General features: G+C 40.9%; 3 protein-coding genes across 10 annotated transcripts in view; 1 reads left to right on the forward strand and 2 right to left on the reverse strand.

The window, feature by feature from the left end:
* Positions 1–53: 53 nt before the first annotated feature.
* LOC115772380 (cleavage and polyadenylation specificity factor subunit 3) lies at positions 54–8,363 on the reverse strand. 2 transcript variants are annotated; one of them, XM_030718592.1, is made up of 19 exons: positions 8,212–8,363; positions 8,065–8,128; positions 7,699–7,796; positions 7,464–7,592; positions 7,200–7,377; positions 7,001–7,090; positions 6,735–6,885; positions 6,372–6,547; positions 6,137–6,295; positions 5,600–5,746; positions 5,367–5,519; positions 5,111–5,219; positions 4,758–4,856; positions 3,729–3,823; positions 3,144–3,231; positions 2,350–2,416; positions 2,131–2,227; positions 1,944–2,051; positions 54–932 (listed from the first exon to the last, which is right to left on the reverse strand). In XM_030718592.1, exons 1-18 carry the CDS (start codon positions 8,280–8,282, stop codon positions 1,950–1,952), a joined length of 2,073 nt encoding a protein of 690 aa, XP_030574452.1. In that variant the 5' UTR covers positions 8,283–8,363; the 3' UTR covers positions 54–932; positions 1,944–1,949. The 2 variants fall into 2 exon arrangements, with proteins under 2 accessions (XP_030574452.1, XP_030574451.1); XM_030718591.1 differs by having other exon boundaries at positions 54–2,051.
* Positions 8,364–8,432: 69 nt separating this feature from the next.
* Positions 8,433–11,431, forward strand: itgb1bp1 (integrin beta 1 binding protein 1). Of its 4 annotated transcripts, none has more exons than XM_030718625.1 (7): positions 8,433–8,715; positions 9,831–9,945; positions 10,032–10,110; positions 10,196–10,326; positions 10,459–10,551; positions 10,794–10,943; positions 11,032–11,431. In XM_030718625.1, the coding sequence occupies exons 2-7, from the start codon at positions 9,874–9,876 to the stop codon at positions 11,101–11,103; spliced, it is 597 nt and encodes a 198-aa protein (XP_030574485.1). In that variant the 5' UTR covers positions 8,433–8,715; positions 9,831–9,873; the 3' UTR covers positions 11,104–11,431. The 4 variants fall into 4 exon arrangements, with proteins under 4 accessions (XP_030574485.1, XP_030574484.1, XP_030574486.1 ...); XM_030718624.1 differs by having other exon boundaries at positions 8,433–8,675; XM_030718626.1 differs by having other exon boundaries at positions 8,667–8,726.
* Positions 11,432–12,872: 1,441 nt separating this feature from the next.
* asap2a (ArfGAP with SH3 domain, ankyrin repeat and PH domain 2a) overlaps positions 12,873–20,039 on the reverse strand; it is a 61,018-nt gene continuing 53,851 nt past the window's right edge. For 3 of the 4 annotated variants that reach the window (XM_030718586.1, XM_030718584.1, XM_030718588.1), the window contains 7 exons: positions 19,085–19,322; positions 18,465–18,617; positions 18,197–18,293; positions 17,705–17,763; positions 17,502–17,581; positions 16,794–16,913; positions 12,873–14,115 (listed from right to left, as the gene is read on the reverse strand). In XM_030718586.1, coding sequence (XP_030574446.1) covers positions 14,041–14,115; positions 16,794–16,913; positions 17,502–17,581; positions 17,705–17,763; positions 18,197–18,293; positions 18,465–18,617; positions 19,085–19,322 — 822 coding nt within the window. In that variant the 3' untranslated portion in view covers positions 12,873–14,040. The remainder of the gene's footprint in view (positions 14,116–16,793; positions 16,914–17,501; positions 17,582–17,704; positions 17,764–18,196; positions 18,294–18,464; positions 18,618–19,084; positions 19,323–20,039) is intronic. The other variant, XM_030718585.1, reaches the window with a different exon arrangement.

The raw sequence follows: 20,039 nt of genomic DNA on the forward strand, positions 1-20,039 counted from the left end.
TGTAAGAGCAAACGCTGCTTGAGTTGTTTGGGCTTTTTTTTTTTAATTCTCTAATTTGCAGTTGAGAAAAGAAAACAATGTTTTTAAAATGGTAGTCTTGTTAAAACATGTACACAACAAATACAATACATGTAGTACATTTAGAAATTCACACTGCATCACATTCACACGTAAACAAGTCATATCAGTGCACATTAATGAATTCAGGTCAAATAAAATTACAGTCAATCTACACTCAAATACTGTTAACTTATTAAATAATGCATTTCATCATTAAAAGTGCTTACAATACAGAAAACAAAACTGAAATCTACAAAATTACATTACATAGCTTATTCTTTTACAAGTCATACTTGCTCAGTAGGTTGTTGTCATCACTGTAATGCTTGTGAAATGTGTAAACATTTTCCCCTTTTATTTAAAATACAAACAATACTGAAAATCTGGACACTGTAAGATCCAAATACACTGCTCAAAAAAAAAGAACACTTTTTAATCAGAGTTTAGCATCATGTCAATTAAACATCTGGGATAGTGATCTGGTTAAGCAGCAGAGGGGGTTGTTAATCAGTTTCAGCTGCTTTGGTGTTCATGACATTAACAACAGGTGCACTAGAGGGGCGACAATGAGACAAACCCCAAAACAGGAATGGTGTTACAGGTGGAGGCCACATTCTTTCCCTCCTCATCTTTCCTGTTTTTTCACTAGTTTTGCATTTGGTTAGGGTCAGTGTCACTAATGGCAGCACGAGGCGAAACCTGGACCTTAAAGAGATTGCACAGCAATACGTGCCAATGCCAGAAGGTTTGCTGTGTCTCCCAGCACTGTCTCAGGAGCAAGGAGGAGATTCCAGAAAACAGGCAGTTACTCTAGGAGAGCTGGACAGGGCCATATAGGGTCCTTTACCCATCAGCAGGACCGGTATCTGCTCCTTTGTGGAAGGAGGAACAGAATGAGCACTGTGAGAGTCCTACAAAAATGACCTCCAGCAGGCCACTGATGTGAATGTCTCTGACCAAACACACTTAATGAGGGCCCAATATCCTCTAGTGGGCCCTCACTGGAGCCAGACTGGCATTTGCAATAGAATACTAGAATTGGCAGCCTCACTATTTACGCCATGTGCTTTTCACAGATGAGAGCAGGTTCAGAATAAAATAATTTGAAGGTCCCATAAACCCATATTATATTTACAATAGAAGACAGAAAACATATCAAATGTTTAAACCAAGACATTTTACTATTTCATGAAAAATATGAACTAATTTTGAATTTGATGGCAGCAACAGCAGTCTGGAAAAAATAAGTGAGAAAGAAACAGCCAGAGGAACATTTTACAACTAATTGGGTTGATTAGCAACAGGTCAGTAACATAACTGGGTACAAAAAAGAGCATCTTAGAGATGCAGAGTTTTTCAGAACTAAAGATGGGCAATCTCCTGAAAACCATGTCTACAAATTGTGGAACTATTTCAGAATAATGTTTCTCAATCTCATCATCTACAGTACATAATATCAAAAGATTCTGAGAATCTGGAGAAATCTCTTTCTGTGTGCAAGGGACAATCATTATTGGATGTCCATGATCTTTGGGCAATCAGGCGGCACTGCATTAAAAGCAGTCATGATTCTATTGCTACACAATGGTAAACATAGGCCTGTCCCATTTATTTTAAGATGTACTGCCAGCATCAAATTCAAAATGAGCTAATATTGAACTAATGGTGCATTTTCTCAGTTTAACCATGTCTCATGTTCTCTATGTGCTATTGTGAATAAAATATGGGTTTATGAGATTTGCAAATCATTGCATTCTGTTTTTATTTACCTTTTACACAGCGTCCCAAATTTTTCAGAATTGGGTTTGTGTATCTCATGACCAAGCTTGAACTCTTTTGTAAAATGTGAAGTCTAACATGTCTGCAGACCTGCAGGTCTGTACCTGTCTTCAGATAACAGGGTTCAGAGCGTCATAAAGCCGCTGCACAGCCAGCTCCACCATCTCTCTCAGTGAATCGTCCTCTGTGCATTCATCTTCGTAGCACACGGACTGGTGAGGGGAAAAGAAGTCAGGAACATTTTCAAACACCAAATCAGCAGCTTTCATCGATGGGCTAAAATACTCTCACCCTCGTTTTCAAGCAAACGTGCACCGTCTTCCCATCCACCGTCACAGAGATGATTTTACCATCACTGAAGTGCACGCATTCTTCTCCAAACATGTCCCTGAAAACAGACACAGCAATGAAATAATACAATTGGATATTTATCTGAGGAAAAATATTCATACTGTAACACATGCACACAATGTTATAAAGATGTTTGTATGGATTTATTCTACTACTTACTGCAGCATGACTTCTAGTCGGGTATGGAAAACATCCATGTCCAGAGTGGTACCCTGGGTCTCCATTACTGCTCATGAAGCACAAAGCAGATCACTGACATTAACCAGATAGCACCAGATGCAGCAATAAATACTCAAACCCACAGCAGCAGCTAAACAAGAGAGCACATATTCAGTGGCACAGACTGTATATAAAAGATGGATGTAACATCAAGTTCCAAAAAGTGAAACAAATGCAGAATGCATTATTTCTAATGGCCTGCAGGGGGCGATGACTCTTATTGCAAAAAACGACCTTACTTCTTATTTGATTTATGTCTTCAGTAAATCATAGTCCCTTGTAAAGTAAAATATATGATAAAGAATGGTATGCTTTTAAGCCAGTGGTTCCCAAATTGTGTGCCATGAAGCAAGGCCAGATGTGCTGTGGGATTTTGTGACAACAATGCAATATAGAACTGCACAAAAAAAGTTCTGAATTAATTGTTAATGTAGTGTATCGGTACTTTGTACACAAAACCCATTAATAAGGGCAAAGTAATCAGTCATGAAAACCAAAACAATCAGTGCCTGATCCACGACCAAAAGAAAAGATTAAAGAAACAGCCTGTCAGCCATCACCAAAGCTCGTTCTATGGCTGCAGCTGGACTGGGGATGCCAACAGCCTTTAGCTTAAGTGTAACAGCCAAACTTCCATTTTAGGTTTCAAAATGTGTTTCAACAAACCAGTGTGTAATTTCACGTTAGCTACATCCAGCTTTTATATACTGTCTATGTTTAGTGATCATGCTGACCTTTTTGAGCCTTTGGGTTGGACTGAACCTCCAGAACTACAGTGGTGACAGCATCAGCATACATGTCATTTAGAGGATTAGCTATCCACTGAAAGAGAAGATAAAGAAAAGGCATGGTTGGGTGAATTGCAGCTATTAATTATTAAAACAGTAAACCCTTCTATACCCCATGTGTTTTGGCTATGTGCCTATCTCTTAGCCTCAATAACTGGTAGATTTGAAGCTCTGGACACAGCCGCTACATTAAGTAAGTAAGCAGAAAACAAAGTGGCCAGGAACAAGAATAACCAATCCTGATGTTTCCCCTTAAATCATATATGGAGTGTGATCCAGTCAATATTCTGCACCACACCAAAGCCAGGATTGTAGTTCCTTGGAGACATGTACATGGAAAGCTGCAGAAAACACGAATGAGTAGTTGTTATTAGGTGGCACAATGGTACCTTCTCACCTTGTTAAAAGAAGTATTAGAATGTTTCAGTCTGGATGGCCTTAAAGCGGCGCTCCAAAATTGGCGCTCCAGTTTAGGCCTCTATCGCAATCAATGGGGTGAAAAAGTATAGCTGTGTTGTTGTGGCCGCTCACCTCCAGCAGCACCATTCCGGGCTCTTGGATCAGAGTGATGTTTTTAAAGATCTTCAAAGTGTTCTTCTCAGTTCCTTCCAGCTCTTCAACATCACCTGAGACAGACGGACAGCCATCAATGCAGGTATATATATATATATATATATTAGGGGTGGGACTCAATTAAAAAAATTAATCGAATTAATTAGAAGCTTTGTAATTAATTAATCGAAATTAATCGCATTTAAATATTTAACATAAGAAATATTAATTTAAGTTTGGTTGATGAATGACTCAATATACATAAGCTTAAACTTCAAAATTTTGTTTATTTTCCCACCAGTCTACTACACAGACCATGAAGGGTGGAAGTGCTCCTGTGATAAGTAAACTCCTGAAATTAAAGTTAAGCTTCATAACTGGATAGTTTTATTCAACATTAATGTCTCACTTAATATAGTTGGAAATTTTAACAGTTTTAACAGCTTATTTTGAATAAAACAATTAAAAATTAACCACAAATAAGAGAAAAAGTTCGTTGTCCGTTTAACCAGCTGCTTTTACACAGCTGTGCTTCGCATTCACGGTTGCTAGACGACATGAACTACACAGAGGTGAGGGCAGGCGAGGCTGATATGAAGGCTAGCCGCTCACTTCCAATCTTTGCGGGCTTCCTGGGCTGCGAAGGGCCGGGTCCTTCTAAGGATGCGGCCCCTGAATTTGGACATTGTGCGTCGATATAATCTGTATGCCTGGAACTCGTGCACTGAGAAACGTTCCACGGTGCAAAGTGCGATTAAAATGCGTTAACATTTTTAATTCGTTAATTTCCCCGTAATTAATTAATCGAAATTAACGCGTTAAAGTCCCACCCCAAATATATATATATATATATATATATATATATATATATATATATATATATATATATATATATATATATATATATATATATATATACACATATATATATATACACATATATATATACATACATATATATATACATACATATATAATTACACATACACAGTGCAAACACAGTCTTACCTGTGAGGTTCCTCAGATGGCAGACAAGCAGTGAGTACGGTCCAGTGAAGGGGATGGCCTGGGTCTGTTTCACTGTGCTCATGGCCAGCTCTGTGTACGCTGGAGAACAGACACATCATGTCAGTACAGCTCCCAGAGGAGTGCACAGCTGAGCAGGAATACTGGTCTGGTATTTGACTTGTAAATGTTCTTGCTTCAGTCAATCATTCCGTCTACTTCAATTTAGGTTTGAATCCCAAACCCCCAAAAAAGTATGAAAGAGGAATAATCTACCCGAGCTTTCAAGCATTAACACTATTAAAAATGCCTTGGGTGGTCCTATGCTCGATTAGGGGAAGATCACAGTAACTTACTGGAAAGGTCAGAGGGATTGAGGATGTGGTAGTTGAAGTTTTTCTTCACCAATATGCCTGAAACTCTCTGACCCTGAACACATTTCTTATCAGCCAGCGAGCCCATCACCTGTGAAGAGAAATGTATGCATCTCATTTTCAGTGGATTTGCATTTTTTAACAGCGTAATTTAAAAGCATATGCCGGCCTTGTGAAGTCAGAAGGAGGACGCAGTGACCGCTAAACACAAAAAGCCCACGAGAAAAGTGTATGGCACCTTGGCCAGCTTCTCTCCTCTGAAATTCAGCGTGACAGCCTCAGTGTTGCGAGGGTTGTGGACTTCGATGTGAACCTCATCGTTATCCTCGTACTCCCTGATCAGTGCGGCTTTCAGGCGCGCCATCTCATTCTGCTCCCCATGTACCAGGATCTGAGAATAAACATGTACAACAATTTATGCAGGGAAAAAAAAAGGATGAGTTCAGAGAACTGTTAATTTTAAACTCCTACCACATGTGGTGGTTTGAGGGCTCTGATGAACTCGCTGGTCTGCTGGTAATCAGTGTGAGCAGAAAAGGAGATGTAATCCACCGACATCTTTAGCTGCAGCTTCTGTCCCGACATGGTGGTGATCTCCTCTGGCTCAGACATGATGTGCTGCACAGTATGCAGAGTAGGAAACGGCTAATGATTTGTTTGGCAATTATCTTCTTGATAAAACATTTAGTCTATGAAATGATGAAAAAAATAGCTAAAGAAGATGGTACATCTACTGTTTTTAGAGCCTTCAGTTTGACTGTTTTGCCAGACTAATGATCCAAAACCTCGGACAAGCCGGTATGCTGTTTGTAAGTTAGCTCAGCATTAGTGAACTCACTCTCACTAAGCCCCTTTTTTGTCATGGCTTCTGAGCTTCTGAATTTTGATAGTCTGAAAATTCCAGTAAATAACTGCACTCTGGTCCATTTGATTCTATCTATTATTAGATCACAATATCTCTCCCCACTTTGCATAGAAACACTTTTTGCTGTCCCGCTGTGCTCTAACCTTGGCGAGGGTGCCCTCCACACAGTAACCGGCGATGATAACGCCGTTCCTCTTGTCGGTGCACCAGCTCTCAAAGAGCTCCCTAGAGAGTCCACTCTGCATCATACCTGGAGATGCCATCACCACACTGGGGCCGATATCATCAAAGTGATCCATGCTCTAGAAAGAACAGACAGCGCCGTTGTATGTTGATAAGAGGCACTTAAATGTACAGGAGTTCTGTGACAGTCTCTACCTTCAGATTGCTGATATGCTTGAAGACAAAAGGGTTATTGATATTTATGGCCTTGCGGATCTTGTCGTTCATTGCGTTAACATAAGTCTGGTACACAGCCATGCACTTCTTGGCCAGGGAAGAAGCATAATAGATGGGGATGTCGTGGAGCTCTGGGTGATTCTGCCAGTACTCATCTGCAAGAGAACACGAAACTCAAATCTTACAGACTTCTATGACTGACACATAATGCAATAAAGAGAAGACAAATAACTGAAATTCAGTGCAAACAGAGGGTATAACCATCAAATGAGAAGGTTAACAATATTATTTGATGTACTTTATCACATTATCAGTATCAGGGAGCCAAACATGACTTCTAACCCAAGATAAGCAGCAGTTCCTGGGCCCGTCCCAAAGCAAACACAGGGATTAAACAGCGACCCTCTCTGTTGACAATGTCATGGACGGTGTTACAGAACCGAGCTTCTCGCTCCTCCCTCTTTTCATGGATGTGAGTGCCGTAGGTTGACTCCTGCAGAAAGAAAAATAATAGTTTCTTAATATGTTTAAATCACCTACAGATCCTTTTAAAAATGTGTTCAATATGACTTATTATGGTTAAATAAACATTGTCGCTTTGGTCATACTATGATTAAGATGTCAGGTTTGACACTGGGGATCTCAGCTGCCATGAGATGCCTGTCTTCTTGTCGGGAGAAGTCTCCTGTGTATAGAAGCTTTGGAGGGGAAAAGAGATGGACAATATACATGTAGGTGACCTTTTTTTAAATAAGGCAAATTTATGTCATTACACATTAAAAACAAAAACTAAACAGAAAACTTTACTTTGACTCCAGCTATTTCGATCATGAACATTGCAGCTCCCAGCACATGACCAGCGTGGTAGCACCAAAACTTGATTCCAGCCACCTCCTTGACCTCGTGGAAGTTGATCGTCTCAATCTTGTCCATGCTCTCCTCCAGGTCAGTTTCAGTGTAAAGCATGTCGTCTGCCGAGATGTTGCTTCAACCATAATGAAAAAATGGCTGTAGACTACACTGTAATTGAAAATGAATTGTCTCTAATAAGACAGGCGCCTCTGCTCCTACCTGACTTTAACGTAGTCCGATAGGAGCCAGCGGTAGATGGCCTTAGTGGCATGAGTCATGAAGGTCCTCCCTTTAAAGCTGGTCTTCTGGAGGAACCAGGGCAGTGCTCCACAGTGATCCAAGTGGAAGCTGAGATGAGAACACACAAAACACACAAAAATAATCTACAATGTAATTTCTGTGCAGGAAGAATTTGAAAATTTAAGAGACAGTCCAGCAAATGGGGTAGACTCACTGGCTGATCAGCAGCAGGTCTATCTCAGCCGGATCGATCAAGTCTATGTATGGGAGAGCGTCCATCCCCTCCAGCCCAGGGTGAATGCCACAGTCCAGCTGCCAAACACAAATACCGCTTTGCTCATTTGAATCTGATCTGTATCAGCACGAAATACAACAGCAAAATAATGTAGAAATCTAAAAATTATGACATTAGTTAAATTTTACTGAACGCACAAAAACAAACAAAAAAACTGCATTGTGTACTCCTTAAAACAGATCACCGTAATATAATTATTACTGCTGTTGTATAACGTGCATAAAAATAATACTTCCACATTTTCTCAGTATGAAGTCACAGCAGGACAGTTTTATTTTTCTTTACCATAATTTTCCTTCCTTTGAACTCCAGGATAATGCATGACCGCCCAACCTCTTGCCCTGCACCGCTGCAACATGAGCCAAACATTGTATTATGTGGTTTTATAAAATATAATATTTATTTATATATAAAAAATATATATTAACTCACAGTGGACGAATCAGAAGCTGGTCGCTTTCCTCGGCAGGGACAGTTATCTCTATTTTGCGTTTTGTGGCCATTTCGTTCTAAATTTTTGGGGTCATTTTGAAAATAGAAAATTTTAAATCGATAATATTGCACTCTCTGTGTTTGCTGAATGAACTTCCGGGGGCGTGTGCAAAATACCGCCGACTGGGAATCGAGTGCTTTGACATAGGTTCCGAGACGGACTTTGGTGTGGTTTTGCCCGGTTGTTCTAACGTTTACTGGACAACTGTACGCAAAAAGGAACACGGCAGTTAAATATATGAGTTTAACTTAGGATTATTTGTGTAAAATTAAGCAGGCTTTTTACGTATTTGTTTCTCGTCTTCGTTGCGTCCCCTTTAAATGGTGCTGGGTGTCGGCTTCACAGCTCAAAGGGAAGCCAAAGAGTCAAACTGCGGGTAAACAGAAAGCGGGTTTGAAGAAAAGTAAGTAAACGGTACACAGAGACGGCCTCGGGACAAGCGGGTATGCTGTTTGTAAGTTAGGTTAGCATTAGTGAACCCTTTCTCTTTAAGCCCCTCCGAGGAAGGCCTCGGTTTTTAACTTATAAAGTGAATGCGACCGGTGGGATATATTCAAGGAGGAGAAGGATAAGTTTGAGCCACACAGCTTTTCTTGTAGCTACGGCACTACAAGCGCTGTTTTACACAGCGCAGCTCGTAGGTTATATGGTTGATGTATCAAACGCAGCCTGTTGATGCTGGTGTCTGTGCACTGACGTGACGTGATGCAGCTAAGAGGCTGTTACAGTAACAGGTGTAGTTTCCTGTTAAACGGGCCTCCTTTTTTTAAAAAAAATATTTGTTAGCAGTTAGACGCATGGTTAAATAGCACTTTAAAACATTACCAGCATTTTAATAATAAATAATCACACAAATTAATTTTTAAAACCGATATTATCAAATTAGGTTTTCATTAGAGTGTGTTATTCAGTCCACATGACTTTATCTGATCTTTAACTTGCTTATTTAGGTTAGGATGTCTTTTTTTGTGAATGTGCTGACACCTTTGTGTGGATGACTAAAGTAACACTAGAAGCTAAGACTAAGTGTGAGAAAAAGATTTTAGTTAAATAAAATTAAAACCTAGGCTTTTCATGGGGGGGGGGGGGGGGGGGGGGGGGGCAAAAAACAGAACTAACTGAAATAATGTGTACTTACTAAATGAATTAAAATGAAATAAAAATAAAATATCCAGGAAATACTTAAAGAAATTACAGTTCAGGATGTGCTGAAGAAGGTGGTCTTACCAAATATTGACTTTCAAGCTTATTTGAATTGGACAAACTCTGCTTTTGCCATATATACTGGCTCTCCATGTATGTTTGCATGTTTCAAGAAATCAAAATCAAAATATAAAGAAATAAGGGGCCACACAAGACATTTGCACAGTATTGTATGTCAGCACAGGCCACATTTGTAGGCATCCCAGTTTAGACACCTGGGATGTCTACATGTCCATGAATGCTGGTTATTTTGTAATGTAAAATATATACTGCTGTGTCCTGGTTTATTATCTCTATTGAGACTTGAGAAGATGGTCATGCTGTGTGTTTAATGCTGCGGCCTTTGATGATCCAGGTCAGCGGGGCTGGAGGGCTGGATGCGGTCGTCATGGTGAAGGATGTTCCGGAAAGTCAAAAAGCGCCACAGCAGCAGCAGCTCGCAAAGCAGTGAGATCAGCAGCAAGAGCAAGGTGGTTAACAACACAAACATGCAAACAGGCTCGTGTCCCTGTGTTTAATTAAGGCAGCACTGGCTAATGTCTCTGTCTTTCTGCAGTCTGTGGACTCCAGTTTGGGAGGACTCTCCAGATCGAGTACCGTTGCCAGCCTTGATACAGACTCCACCAAAAGCTCAGGTCAGCGTGACTTCTTGTTTAAAATGTCAAAGCGGTCTTACAGTTTTATTTTCTAACGGCTGTCTTTTGCTTTGATTGCCTATAGGTAATAACACATCTGAGACATGCACTGAGTTCCGGGTAAAATATGTGGGCGCCATTGAGAAGCTACAGTTTGACATGAGCAGGACCCTCCAGGAACCTCTGGACCTCATCAACTACATTGATGCTGCTCAGGTAAGAAGCTGCATAAAGATAATGGCACATATAACATTAACCTTTCTCCTATGTTTTCAGCAAGCAATATGCTGTAATTAATGTGATATAAAACAGAGAAGAGACTATAAATTTAGTTTCTTCCTTTCATAGCAAGATGGAAAGCTGCCATTCGTTCCTGGAGATGAGGAGATGGTTCTTGTAGTGTCCAAGTACGGCGTCAAAGTGGCCTCTCTGGACCACTGTGTGAGTAGTAAATCCATAGAAAGGTGCTATACAGTGATCATTCATTTTGAAAGTCATGACCTCTCCAAAGTGAGCATGTATTCTCTGACTATACTGTGAAATTTCTTACCTTTTTAACATTTGATGTGATTTGCTAATTAAACGTGACGTTTAAATGATTTGCAAATCACTTTTAGAAACAGGGTTGAAACATTAAAAAAAAAAAAAAAAACCCTTTTTTTTTTTTTAATGTATGCCCTCAGAATGTGCTGCATCGCCACCCCCTGTACCTCATAGTGCGTATGCTGTGTTACGATGACGGCCTGGGAGCAGGGAAGAACCTGCTCGCTCTGAAAACCACAGACACAAAACAAGAAGAGTGTAGCATCTGGGTGTACCAGTGCAGCAGCTCTGTAAGTATTAGAGTTGGTGTTTTATACTGTCACTGAATGCGGCTTTTTCCTCTGCCTGCTGCATGTCATCTACCATCTGTGTGAACAGGAGCAGGCTCAGTCCATCTGCAAAGTGCTGTCGGCTTCCTTTGACTGCGTCCTGACATCAGACAAGTCCTGAGGCTCAGAGTACGAGTTGGGATGAGAGTGAAACATCTGGAAAAACCAGCAGTAGACAACCAGCATCGTTATTGGCAAAAAATAGAATAAAAAAAAAAAACACATATATATATAAAATATGCAACCATTTTCCCATTTTTTTTACAACTTTGCTTTGTTGTCCTTCAGAGAAGTCATCCAAAGGGCAGGTTTGTGGTTATTTTTGTTAGTTTGCAGGAATCATTATTCATCCCAGTGTGAGCTAGCTTTTGTTCCCTTCCCATAATCCTCCAGTTAAAACAAAGCTGTGCTGAATTTTTCTGTATCATTTACTTGGAATGTGTTTCCTTTATCCCACCCCCCCCCCCCCCCCCCCCCCCCCCCCCCCCCCCCCCCCCCCCCCCTCTTTTCAAAATAAAATAAATATGGAATAGGAAGGTTTAGAAAGGAGGGAAATGGTTGCATTAAATATAGCTTTGGTTCACAGTGCAGGGCTTTTAAGTGTAATGCTATGTAAGTGATGGTACTATGTAGTACACAGTGCTGAAACTTTGCTGGTATGTTAATGCATGGGAGACAATGAGTGGACTCAAATCCCTGTTCAGGTTTAGAAATCCTTTGAGTGTTTTGTTTTCTAACAGCAGTATTGGTACAATAGCGGTCGCTTTTTGACCAGAAGGAATGTTACAAATGTTGCCTTTGGACACTTTAATCTTAATTTGTGGGATTCATCCACTTTTAATGACTTACTTGAGTTTGTTTTCAATCTTTTTTTTTTTTTTTTTTAACTCACTTGGTACCAAAGGTGTGATGCAGTAATCAAACCTGCATTCAATGTTATGTTAGCTGGAAAAAAAGCAAATTCTAACGGGCTGGTAGTGACACATGTATGATTGTGAGGGATTTGTTTACAGTTGTGGTACTAACTTGACTTCACCATGTGAAATAATAAACAGTGAACTGCTGTCCTTTTCACGTTGGTCCCGTTGAAAATGTGTATGAATCAGGAAAATGAAGGCTTGGATCAGGTGCAACAGAGGATTGCTTTTCAATAAATATGTCACTGATCGGAGTCGTTTCTCACGGTCGCCTTTATTTTTGAGTGCATTCGCCATCAGAGGGCGCTCTTGATACATCTGGCTCTCAGTTTAACAAGATGGGATTTTTAAAATGCAGGCCACTAAATAGGACCCACCCCCAAAATAAATAATCATAAAACCCACTGGATCATAAACTCTAAAGAAACACACCGAAGCCTTGCAGTATTTCATATTTTATTATTCCAGTTTTTTTTCCTCCCATTTATTTGCACAACAGAGTTAAGAGTCAATGCAGTGATTCACACAGTTAATGACAATGATCTGAGTTTATGTTCCCAGTAGTGTGTGTGGATTATTGTCTGTATTTGTTTACAGCACACACACAGTCCCAGCTGAGGTTGTGTGACTGCTCATCGCCACAGTGCATTAAAAGACATTTACTGCCCAGGTTAACCTGCTCATCTTTTATTCTTATTTTACATTTAAATATCCACAAACAAAATCAAATCTATTTACATACAGATGATTAAATCTTTCTGTTTCCAGTGAGTTAATATTAAACACGATGAAGAGAGAGCATCAGCTTTGACTCCTGCTCCTCTTCTTGTCATTCACAAATCCACGAAAGGCTCCGATTTCAGGTTAAATGCCTAAATATCAACAATATGAACAAAAAGGAAGTTGCTCTGCAACTAAAATGAAGTTAATTACACTAGGTTTTATACTTAATAATGCATTAGATAAACTTGTCTTAGATGTACTATATGAGGCTTAAGCTGCAGGAAGGATGTTCCTTCTGGAGATGGAGGATTTTTTTTAGCTCATGTGAAGGAAGCATCTCGAGGAAGCAACAAAATTCACAGAGCTTAGTCCCGCTTTTCATCGCATTCCCACGCTCTCATTTTATTTTGCTTCCACTTATTTCAATATGCTTTCGTTCGCAGCTTATTTTGTGCATACAAAACATGCACTCTCACACACATAAACACACTTCTGTTCCTCTAATAAGGCAGATGATAGGCGGAGACAGCCTGAGATGTCAGGACTCAGCGTAAAGGTAATTACTGCCTGCTGTAGCTCCAGTCGGCATCAGATCAGAAGGAAGAAGAAGGGAGGAAGAACTGGAGTGTTGCTACTGAATATGACCGCCTGCCCCACGACTTAAATTGGTGCAGGCAGTGTGTGTATGTGTAGGGAAAGCCTTGCAGAGGATTCATGACACTGAATTCATTTGCAGCTGTATTAGAAACTGGGCTCTCCCAGGTGTGATGTGTTGGAGGCTATTTTAACATGCAGCATCCCATTTTCAATGCCAGTCCGTCACTGAAATTAGGACAGGGAAAGGCTCCCTTGGTTGCAACTTCCAGCATATTTTAGGGTTAACTTAGCACCATTAGGAAAACCTCCACACAGGAGGGCTACTAGAGCTGTGGAAAGCTGCACCTAAAAGCACACATTTCAAAATTGCTCATGCACAGATGTGGAATGTAAGCCTGTTGGACCAAGTTCACATTGACAGTTAAAATACAATGCTGTAATCTCAGTACTATCACTTTAAGGACTGTCTGTATAATGGAGAAATTGGATGAAATGAATTCTGTACATACATGTCAACAAGGGAAAAGACAAGAAAAGTGCATTTATTGCGAGAGGACATTCACTACAATCATCGTTTTTTCTTTTTTTCTCTCTCATCTGCAAGCATTAAAACCACATACAGTCCGATGAGTTCCCCCTGACACCCAGACTTGCTGGAGCAGCAGTGACACTTAAATGAGCTCGCTCGAGATGCCAGTGATGATTATGATGACGACATCGAATGCAAACACTGGGGCGATGGCGGATGTTTTGTTGGATTTGTTGGCAGACAGAGTGATAGAGGGATGTGCCATCCTGTGACACTTCCTGAGTCCCAGATTTCAGTCAGCGATGAAGTGCACAAATGTAACGGGGAAGGCTCCCCTTCTCATTGGCTCGCCTTCGATGTGGCCCAGCTGCGAAGAGGAAAGAGAGGTCAGAGGATGATGAAAGGGAGCCACAACAAGAGAACTGAGAGGTTAGGTCGGTTTGGGTAGAAAAATTATTTGACTGCTTTTAACAAGTTAAGTCAACTAACGTCATTATACAGTATGCACAGACTTTATCTAAAAGATGGACATAGCCATGGTGACATCACCAACTGGGTGACTAAAGTTTTGAAGCCTCAGGCTGAGCATTTGGACCAACACGTGGTTCTGACTAAGAAACCCTGCACAGTCATATTGTACCAACTTGACATCACAGAGTATTAAATGAGCCTCATGTTGTATTCAGTAAGAACTGAAACCATAAACTCTTTTAGGAAAGTGTTCACTGAGGTTATAAATCAAAGAAAATGAGTAAAAGGCTCTTTTTGCAATGAGCAACACTGCCCCCTGCTGGCCATTACAAAGAATGCAGCTTTCAGGCACTTCAGCGTTGGCTTTGCTTTTTAGACCCAGAGGCTATGTCCATCTTTAACATACAGTCTAAGACAGTGCTAAACACCATTAAAACACAGAAAACAACTGGGTCATTAAAAACAGGGGGGAGGAGTTTTCAGTTATTTATGATTTCAACCCACATGATTCAATTTTGATTTTTAAAATCCCGAAAACATCATTTACATTTTTGCTTTTTATTACTTGATACAAATGATGCAGTTCAAATGTCTGCTGTGCTAAAAATGAGTTACAAGCAAGCAGGTTAGTTTCTATGTAAAACGCATAGATAAGTAGTCCCTCAGGGGTCACAGAAGGGAAATAAAATGTATTATGCTATCATCATGATATACAGCAGGCAGCGTTAGAGGCTCCAAAGTGCTTATATTTAGTTGATACTCTTCTGTCCCTTTTACAAATCAAAAACAAGGTAAGAATACAGATTAAAAAAAAAGTGAAAAGTTGCTACTTGCTGATTTTTGAATGATTCATGAAAAATAGAATTACATGACAAAATTACCATAAGAGATCCCCATGTTTGCTCCCCGGCTTTGGGATAAAGGCTGGTCTGTTGTGCTCTATGTGCACTTATCTCATGTGTACAAATGACTTTAAACATGCACACAAATTAAGCAAAATGTGGGTGCAAATGAATGAAACCTGGCTAAAGATTCTCACCTGTACACGCAATAGCATTTAGTGATTCATGGCATTAAAATATAATTGTTTACTTGCTGATTAAACTTAAAAAAAAAAAAAAGTAGAGCTACATCTCAGACTCTACAGGCCTCAGTTAGCATGTTCCAGCCTAAAGTTCATGACAGCACAATTAGAAAAAGACTGAACAAGCATGGCTTGTTTGGAAGGGTCACCAGGAGAAGGACTCTTCTCCTCACAAAAGAGCACAGCTTAAGTTTGCAAAGTTGCATGTGAACAAACCACAAGACTTCTGGAACAATGTCCTTTGAATAGATGAGACCGAAGTGGAGATGTTTGGCCATAAAAAGGTAGCACATGCACAGCACCACATTTGTTAGCACAAACACTTCGTACCAACTGTCAAGCATGGCAATGGAGGAATGGTGATTTGAGCTTGATTTGAGGCACAGCTTAATGACTGCACCTTGCAGTCATTAAGCTGTGCCTCAAATCAAGCTTAATGACTGCACCTTGCAGTCATTAAGCTGACCGTGAACTCCTCCTTAGTTTTCCAGTAGACTGCATGGAGTCCTCTGAAACTTTATTTTTCAAATGACTGTATGTCCACACATAAGAGCAGTATTAGTGACATTAAAAAAATCATCCAAAAATACTTCATCTTCATGAAAAATGAGCAATCATCTAATGCGTGTCAATCGGGATTTTGCCAAACAAAATTGAATCAATAGAAACACCATCTAATTTTCAAAGAGTAATAAAAGGCTACATCACAACAAACATCAGAGTATGACATTTAAAAGACTTTCCTCTTTTAAATTACCTTGAGGATAAAGAAGACAGTACCTATTATCTCCATTTAAGACATTTTAAACGTTGTCTATACCTGGAAATAAAAAAGCTAGAACATGTTTCTGCTCCGATCAAGTTAAATGAAGCATGACAAGCAATAACATCAAATGTTAATCAAAGTTTACCAGAGAAACTACATCAGAGATTTAAAAAAAAAGTCATGTTTTAAACACTGTTAAGCATTCTTTTCTCATCACATTGGCTTTTTAAAATATTTTCATAGGAAAGAAACCTGGAAGCTTTCATTCATATGATAGGCCTGTTTATGCAGCCTCATTTCTGTGCTGTTATTTGATATCTCAGACACAAAAAGAGTGATAATGGAGTTGGATGCAGGACATAGAGGAAGCATGACGGGGTCCTCGGGGGACTCTGGGTCCGTGGGGGGACACAAAGTGAGACTGACTAAATACGGTCATATCTGCAGGGGTGGCTCAGAGAAAAACAAGTTGCAGCTGGTCACTGTTCACACAAGGGGCTCCACAGAGGAAGCAGCAGCAGGCGGAAAAAGAGGAGGAGGGACACTGGCCAGGATGAGGTCATGGGTTTTTAAGCCACCATGGTTACCAAGAACACCAACATCCACTACAGTACGTTACTTGGACTGGGAGAGCTTTGTGCTTTAATCTGAAAATGCATGCAAACATCCAAGGTGCACAAAAAAACCCCTTTCACACTGAGTCTTCAGCCTGAGAGATACTGACCCACCACTCCTGGTCCTCCTCTCCATCCACCACGATCACCTCGCCCTCAGAGAAGGTCAGCTCATCGGGGTTGTCGGCCACACAGTTGTACATGGCCTTCACTCGCTTTGGCCTCTGCTTCTGGGACGCAGGAACGAGCACAGACACACAGTATTTCAAGTGTATTTGTGTTAATCTGTGAGACTTTACTTTTTAATTAGGAAACTAAGGTGAAGTTAAACAGAAAATGACATTTGTGAATCATTACTACACTGCATGGGATTGAATTGGCAAATACCAACAACTAGAGGCCAACAAGGGGAATTACTATACAGATCTTGCAAATGAAAGATACACACTCTACCACCTAAACCACCCACCACCACCAACAATGGCTTTAGTCAGTCTAATTTAAGATCTCTTTGTGATATTAAAAAGCTTAAAATGTGCTGACATGAAACACAAAATGTCATCAGTAATCACCTCACATGAAGAATAAGGCCAAATTATAGGCTATATCATAGACTACAGTGAAGGGAATTCACAAGCAAACACTGGAATCACTGAAACAATAGGGAAGGGAATTACACAACCCCACAAAGGCAGTAAGCCATGACTTACAAAATAAGCTGCAGATGAGTGTGTTCTGCAGAGCGAATGAGTATGCAAAGTAAAATCTGGATGATAATTAGAGAGGAAAAAAAACACAAATAAAAATCAGGGACTCACTAAGTAGGCCTTCCTCGGCGTGGGGGCTGGAGGCAGAGACTGACCTATGGAGTTCTGAGGGCATCCTGGCACTTCCTTAGCTGGAACGGGAAAAGGAAATTAGATCACAGCGACAACAAAACTTTCCACGTTTCCAGAGGAGAAACAGGATCTGAGAGAATACTCAAACAACTCGCATGCAGCTTTCAGTGGACTTCACTCACCTGCTCTTTCATTAGATCCTGTTCGATTTAGAGGTCCTCTGCCGAAGCCTTTATCATTGCTGGAAAAGAATAGAGTGATAGTTGTAGCGAGACGGAGAAAAGAGCTTTTGAGGAAGCTCAACAACACTGTTAAGAGATTTATTACAGCACTATGAGGCCTGTGGGGGAAAAAAAGGACAAAAGGACGACTGTGGAGGAAAGTTATCGGTCGTCTGGCTCGATGCAGAACTTAGCCCAGAAGCTAAAGAGACGGCTAAATAGCAGCCATGTATTCTCATTCCACTTGGGAAAGAAACATCACATCCACGCTGCACCATGTTCAGGGTATATGTGTAATGAATTACATTAATTTTCTTGTGTACCTAAAAAAAGCTGAAAGGACACCACCAGTGGATGCTGCCTCTGCTTTAGTGCATGTTTTCAGGTGAGTCTTTTACATCTAAGGACATGCAAAACATTCCACTAGCTGTGTATGTGCCTTTAAATCCTTACCCTGGGGGAGATTTAGGTGGCACCACCCTGGACCCCAGTGGCCCCTGACCTGACTTGCTCATGGATTCCATCTTCACCACAGGAGGAAGACCCAGAGCTGGAACACAGCAGTCCTTTGCTTCAGTTCATTTGTTTGCACTCCACTATCTCCTATTAAATTCACTGTAGCTCTGGTCAAGACTGAGAAGTAGTTTCTACACATATTTTAGCTCTCAAAGGTAATTAATTGAAAAGGCAGCATGTAAGCATGCAAAACTGGGGGCCATACCTCCAGTGGAAGTGAGCCTCATGGGTGGGAGGGGAGGATGCATGTTGGGGGGGTCTGAGGACGACCTCTGTCGGCCAGCCAAGTCTAAAGGACCAGGTTTCCAGCTGCTGGACGCCGAGGACTGACCGAGTCCTCCCAGACCGGATAACTGGACTGAGAGAGAGAGACGGAAAAAGGAGACGCGGGTTATTAAAATGAAAACGAAGGGAGACAAAGAGAAAGCAGAGCTGTTTGCCAGAATCAACGTCCACTAATAAAGTGAAGTCGTTTCCATTTCAGTGTAACTGAGAGTGACAGTTAATGAGGGCAATGAATGCCAAGGGTGGGGGCTGTGGTGACGTGAGTGGGGCAACACAGCTGGTTGTTCCTCCTCTTCTCTGTTGGCAGCACTCCAAACACACACTAATGGTATTAAAGGCTGACTGTGGCAAGTCACTGGAATTTTCTTTTTTCCCATTCATATCAGTCCCCCAAGGCCGGCAAAGAGGCCAGCTTCAGGTCAGTGAGGTAATCAGGGTTATCTGGATTATGATAATGTCTTTATCATCTAAACTTTAACATATTTATTAATGGTTTGATTTCTACCTATAGTTGCATTTATTTCTTCTGTCTGAGCTTACCCAGGTTCCTCGGGGGCAGGGGCGGAGCAGAGTTGGTGGTGGGCTGAGGGGGGTTTGTGTGGACTATGGTGCCATAAGTCTCGTTGTTGACCAGGTTGGGAATGTAGGGGCGCTGCTTGTCCTTAGCGAGGCTGGCAGCTTCACGGCCCGCGGAGCCCGGCCCGGCCTGCACATGGTGGGAGTTGCTGCTCGGGGCGTAACAGCTGACCGGTCGCTCGTCTCTCCGATGAGGGCTCGGCTGGAGGGGAAGCGTCAGAGTTTGCACGTGAGGATGTGAGCATTTTTACTACATGGAGCAAGGAAGGAAACGCCCACATTCAGCCATGAAAATATGCTTAAAGTCTGCTACACAAAACAGTTTTGGTCTCTGGATAGTTTCCTTATCCACAACATTTTTTTTAAATGACATTCATCAGGGGTGTGACAGCTTGCTGTGATTAATAGGTGAGCCATTACAGGTCATTAATTCCAGGTTGTGGTTCACTTTTAATAAAATTATCTAACAAATAATATGGCCTGCTGTGAGGTAGACCTGTGCTTCACTTCTGATAAGTGAAATTTGGGTCTTTTCCTAGTCTGTTACCTCGCACTTATTAGCAGGTATGTGTAACTGTGATTTGCAGCTGGACAGGTTTATGAGTGTAACTCGCTAACTAAGCTCACTAGCTGACAACTTAGCACTTGCAGCAAAACAGTAAGACTGAGGCTTCAACACGCGGAGTCCAGAAACTAATGGCTGACATCACGGTTAAAGGATTATACTGATTTCTTAGCACTCACTGGGCTCTAAGAGCTGTTAATTCTTGACAGTTTTGTTCTGGTTTTTTGTGTTTGAAAAGGTGTACCTAATAAAGTGACTGCCAATAGATATCTGTTAAATTCTTGCAATTATCCTACAAATGTAGCTGCTTGCCAAAGAAAATCCACTCCAACAAAGTTCAAATGAAATCAGTTA

This window comes from Archocentrus centrarchus, chromosome 22, assembly GCF_007364275.1.
Source record: "Archocentrus centrarchus isolate MPI-CPG fArcCen1 chromosome 22, fArcCen1, whole genome shotgun sequence".
Lineage (NCBI taxonomy): Eukaryota > Metazoa > Chordata > Actinopteri > Cichliformes > Cichlidae > Archocentrus > Archocentrus centrarchus.

Excerpts from the sequence above, each read along its gene's own strand:
- LOC115772380 (XM_030718592.1), bottom strand. The coding sequence starts at position 8,282 with ATGGCCACAAAACGCAAAATAGAGATAACTGTCCCTGCCGAGGAAAGC. Across the intron at positions 5,220-5,366 it reads GAGGAGAGAAGCTGGCCAAG|GTGATGGGCTCGCTGGCTGA; the intron begins GTGCCATACACT and ends TTCTCTTCACAG. Across the intron at positions 4,857-5,110 it reads CAATCCCTCTGACCTTTCCA|CGTACACAGAGCTGGCCATG; the intron begins GTAAGTTACTGT and ends TCTGTTCTCCAG.
- itgb1bp1 (XM_030718625.1), top strand. The coding sequence starts at position 9,874 with ATGTTCCGGAAAGTCAAAAAGCGCCACAGCAGCAGCAGCTCGCAAAGC. Across the intron at positions 10,111-10,195 it reads AGACTCCACCAAAAGCTCAG|GTAATAACACATCTGAGACA; the intron begins GTCAGCGTGACT and ends GATTGCCTATAG. Across the intron at positions 10,327-10,458 it reads ACTACATTGATGCTGCTCAG|CAAGATGGAAAGCTGCCATT; the intron begins GTAAGAAGCTGC and ends TTCCTTTCATAG.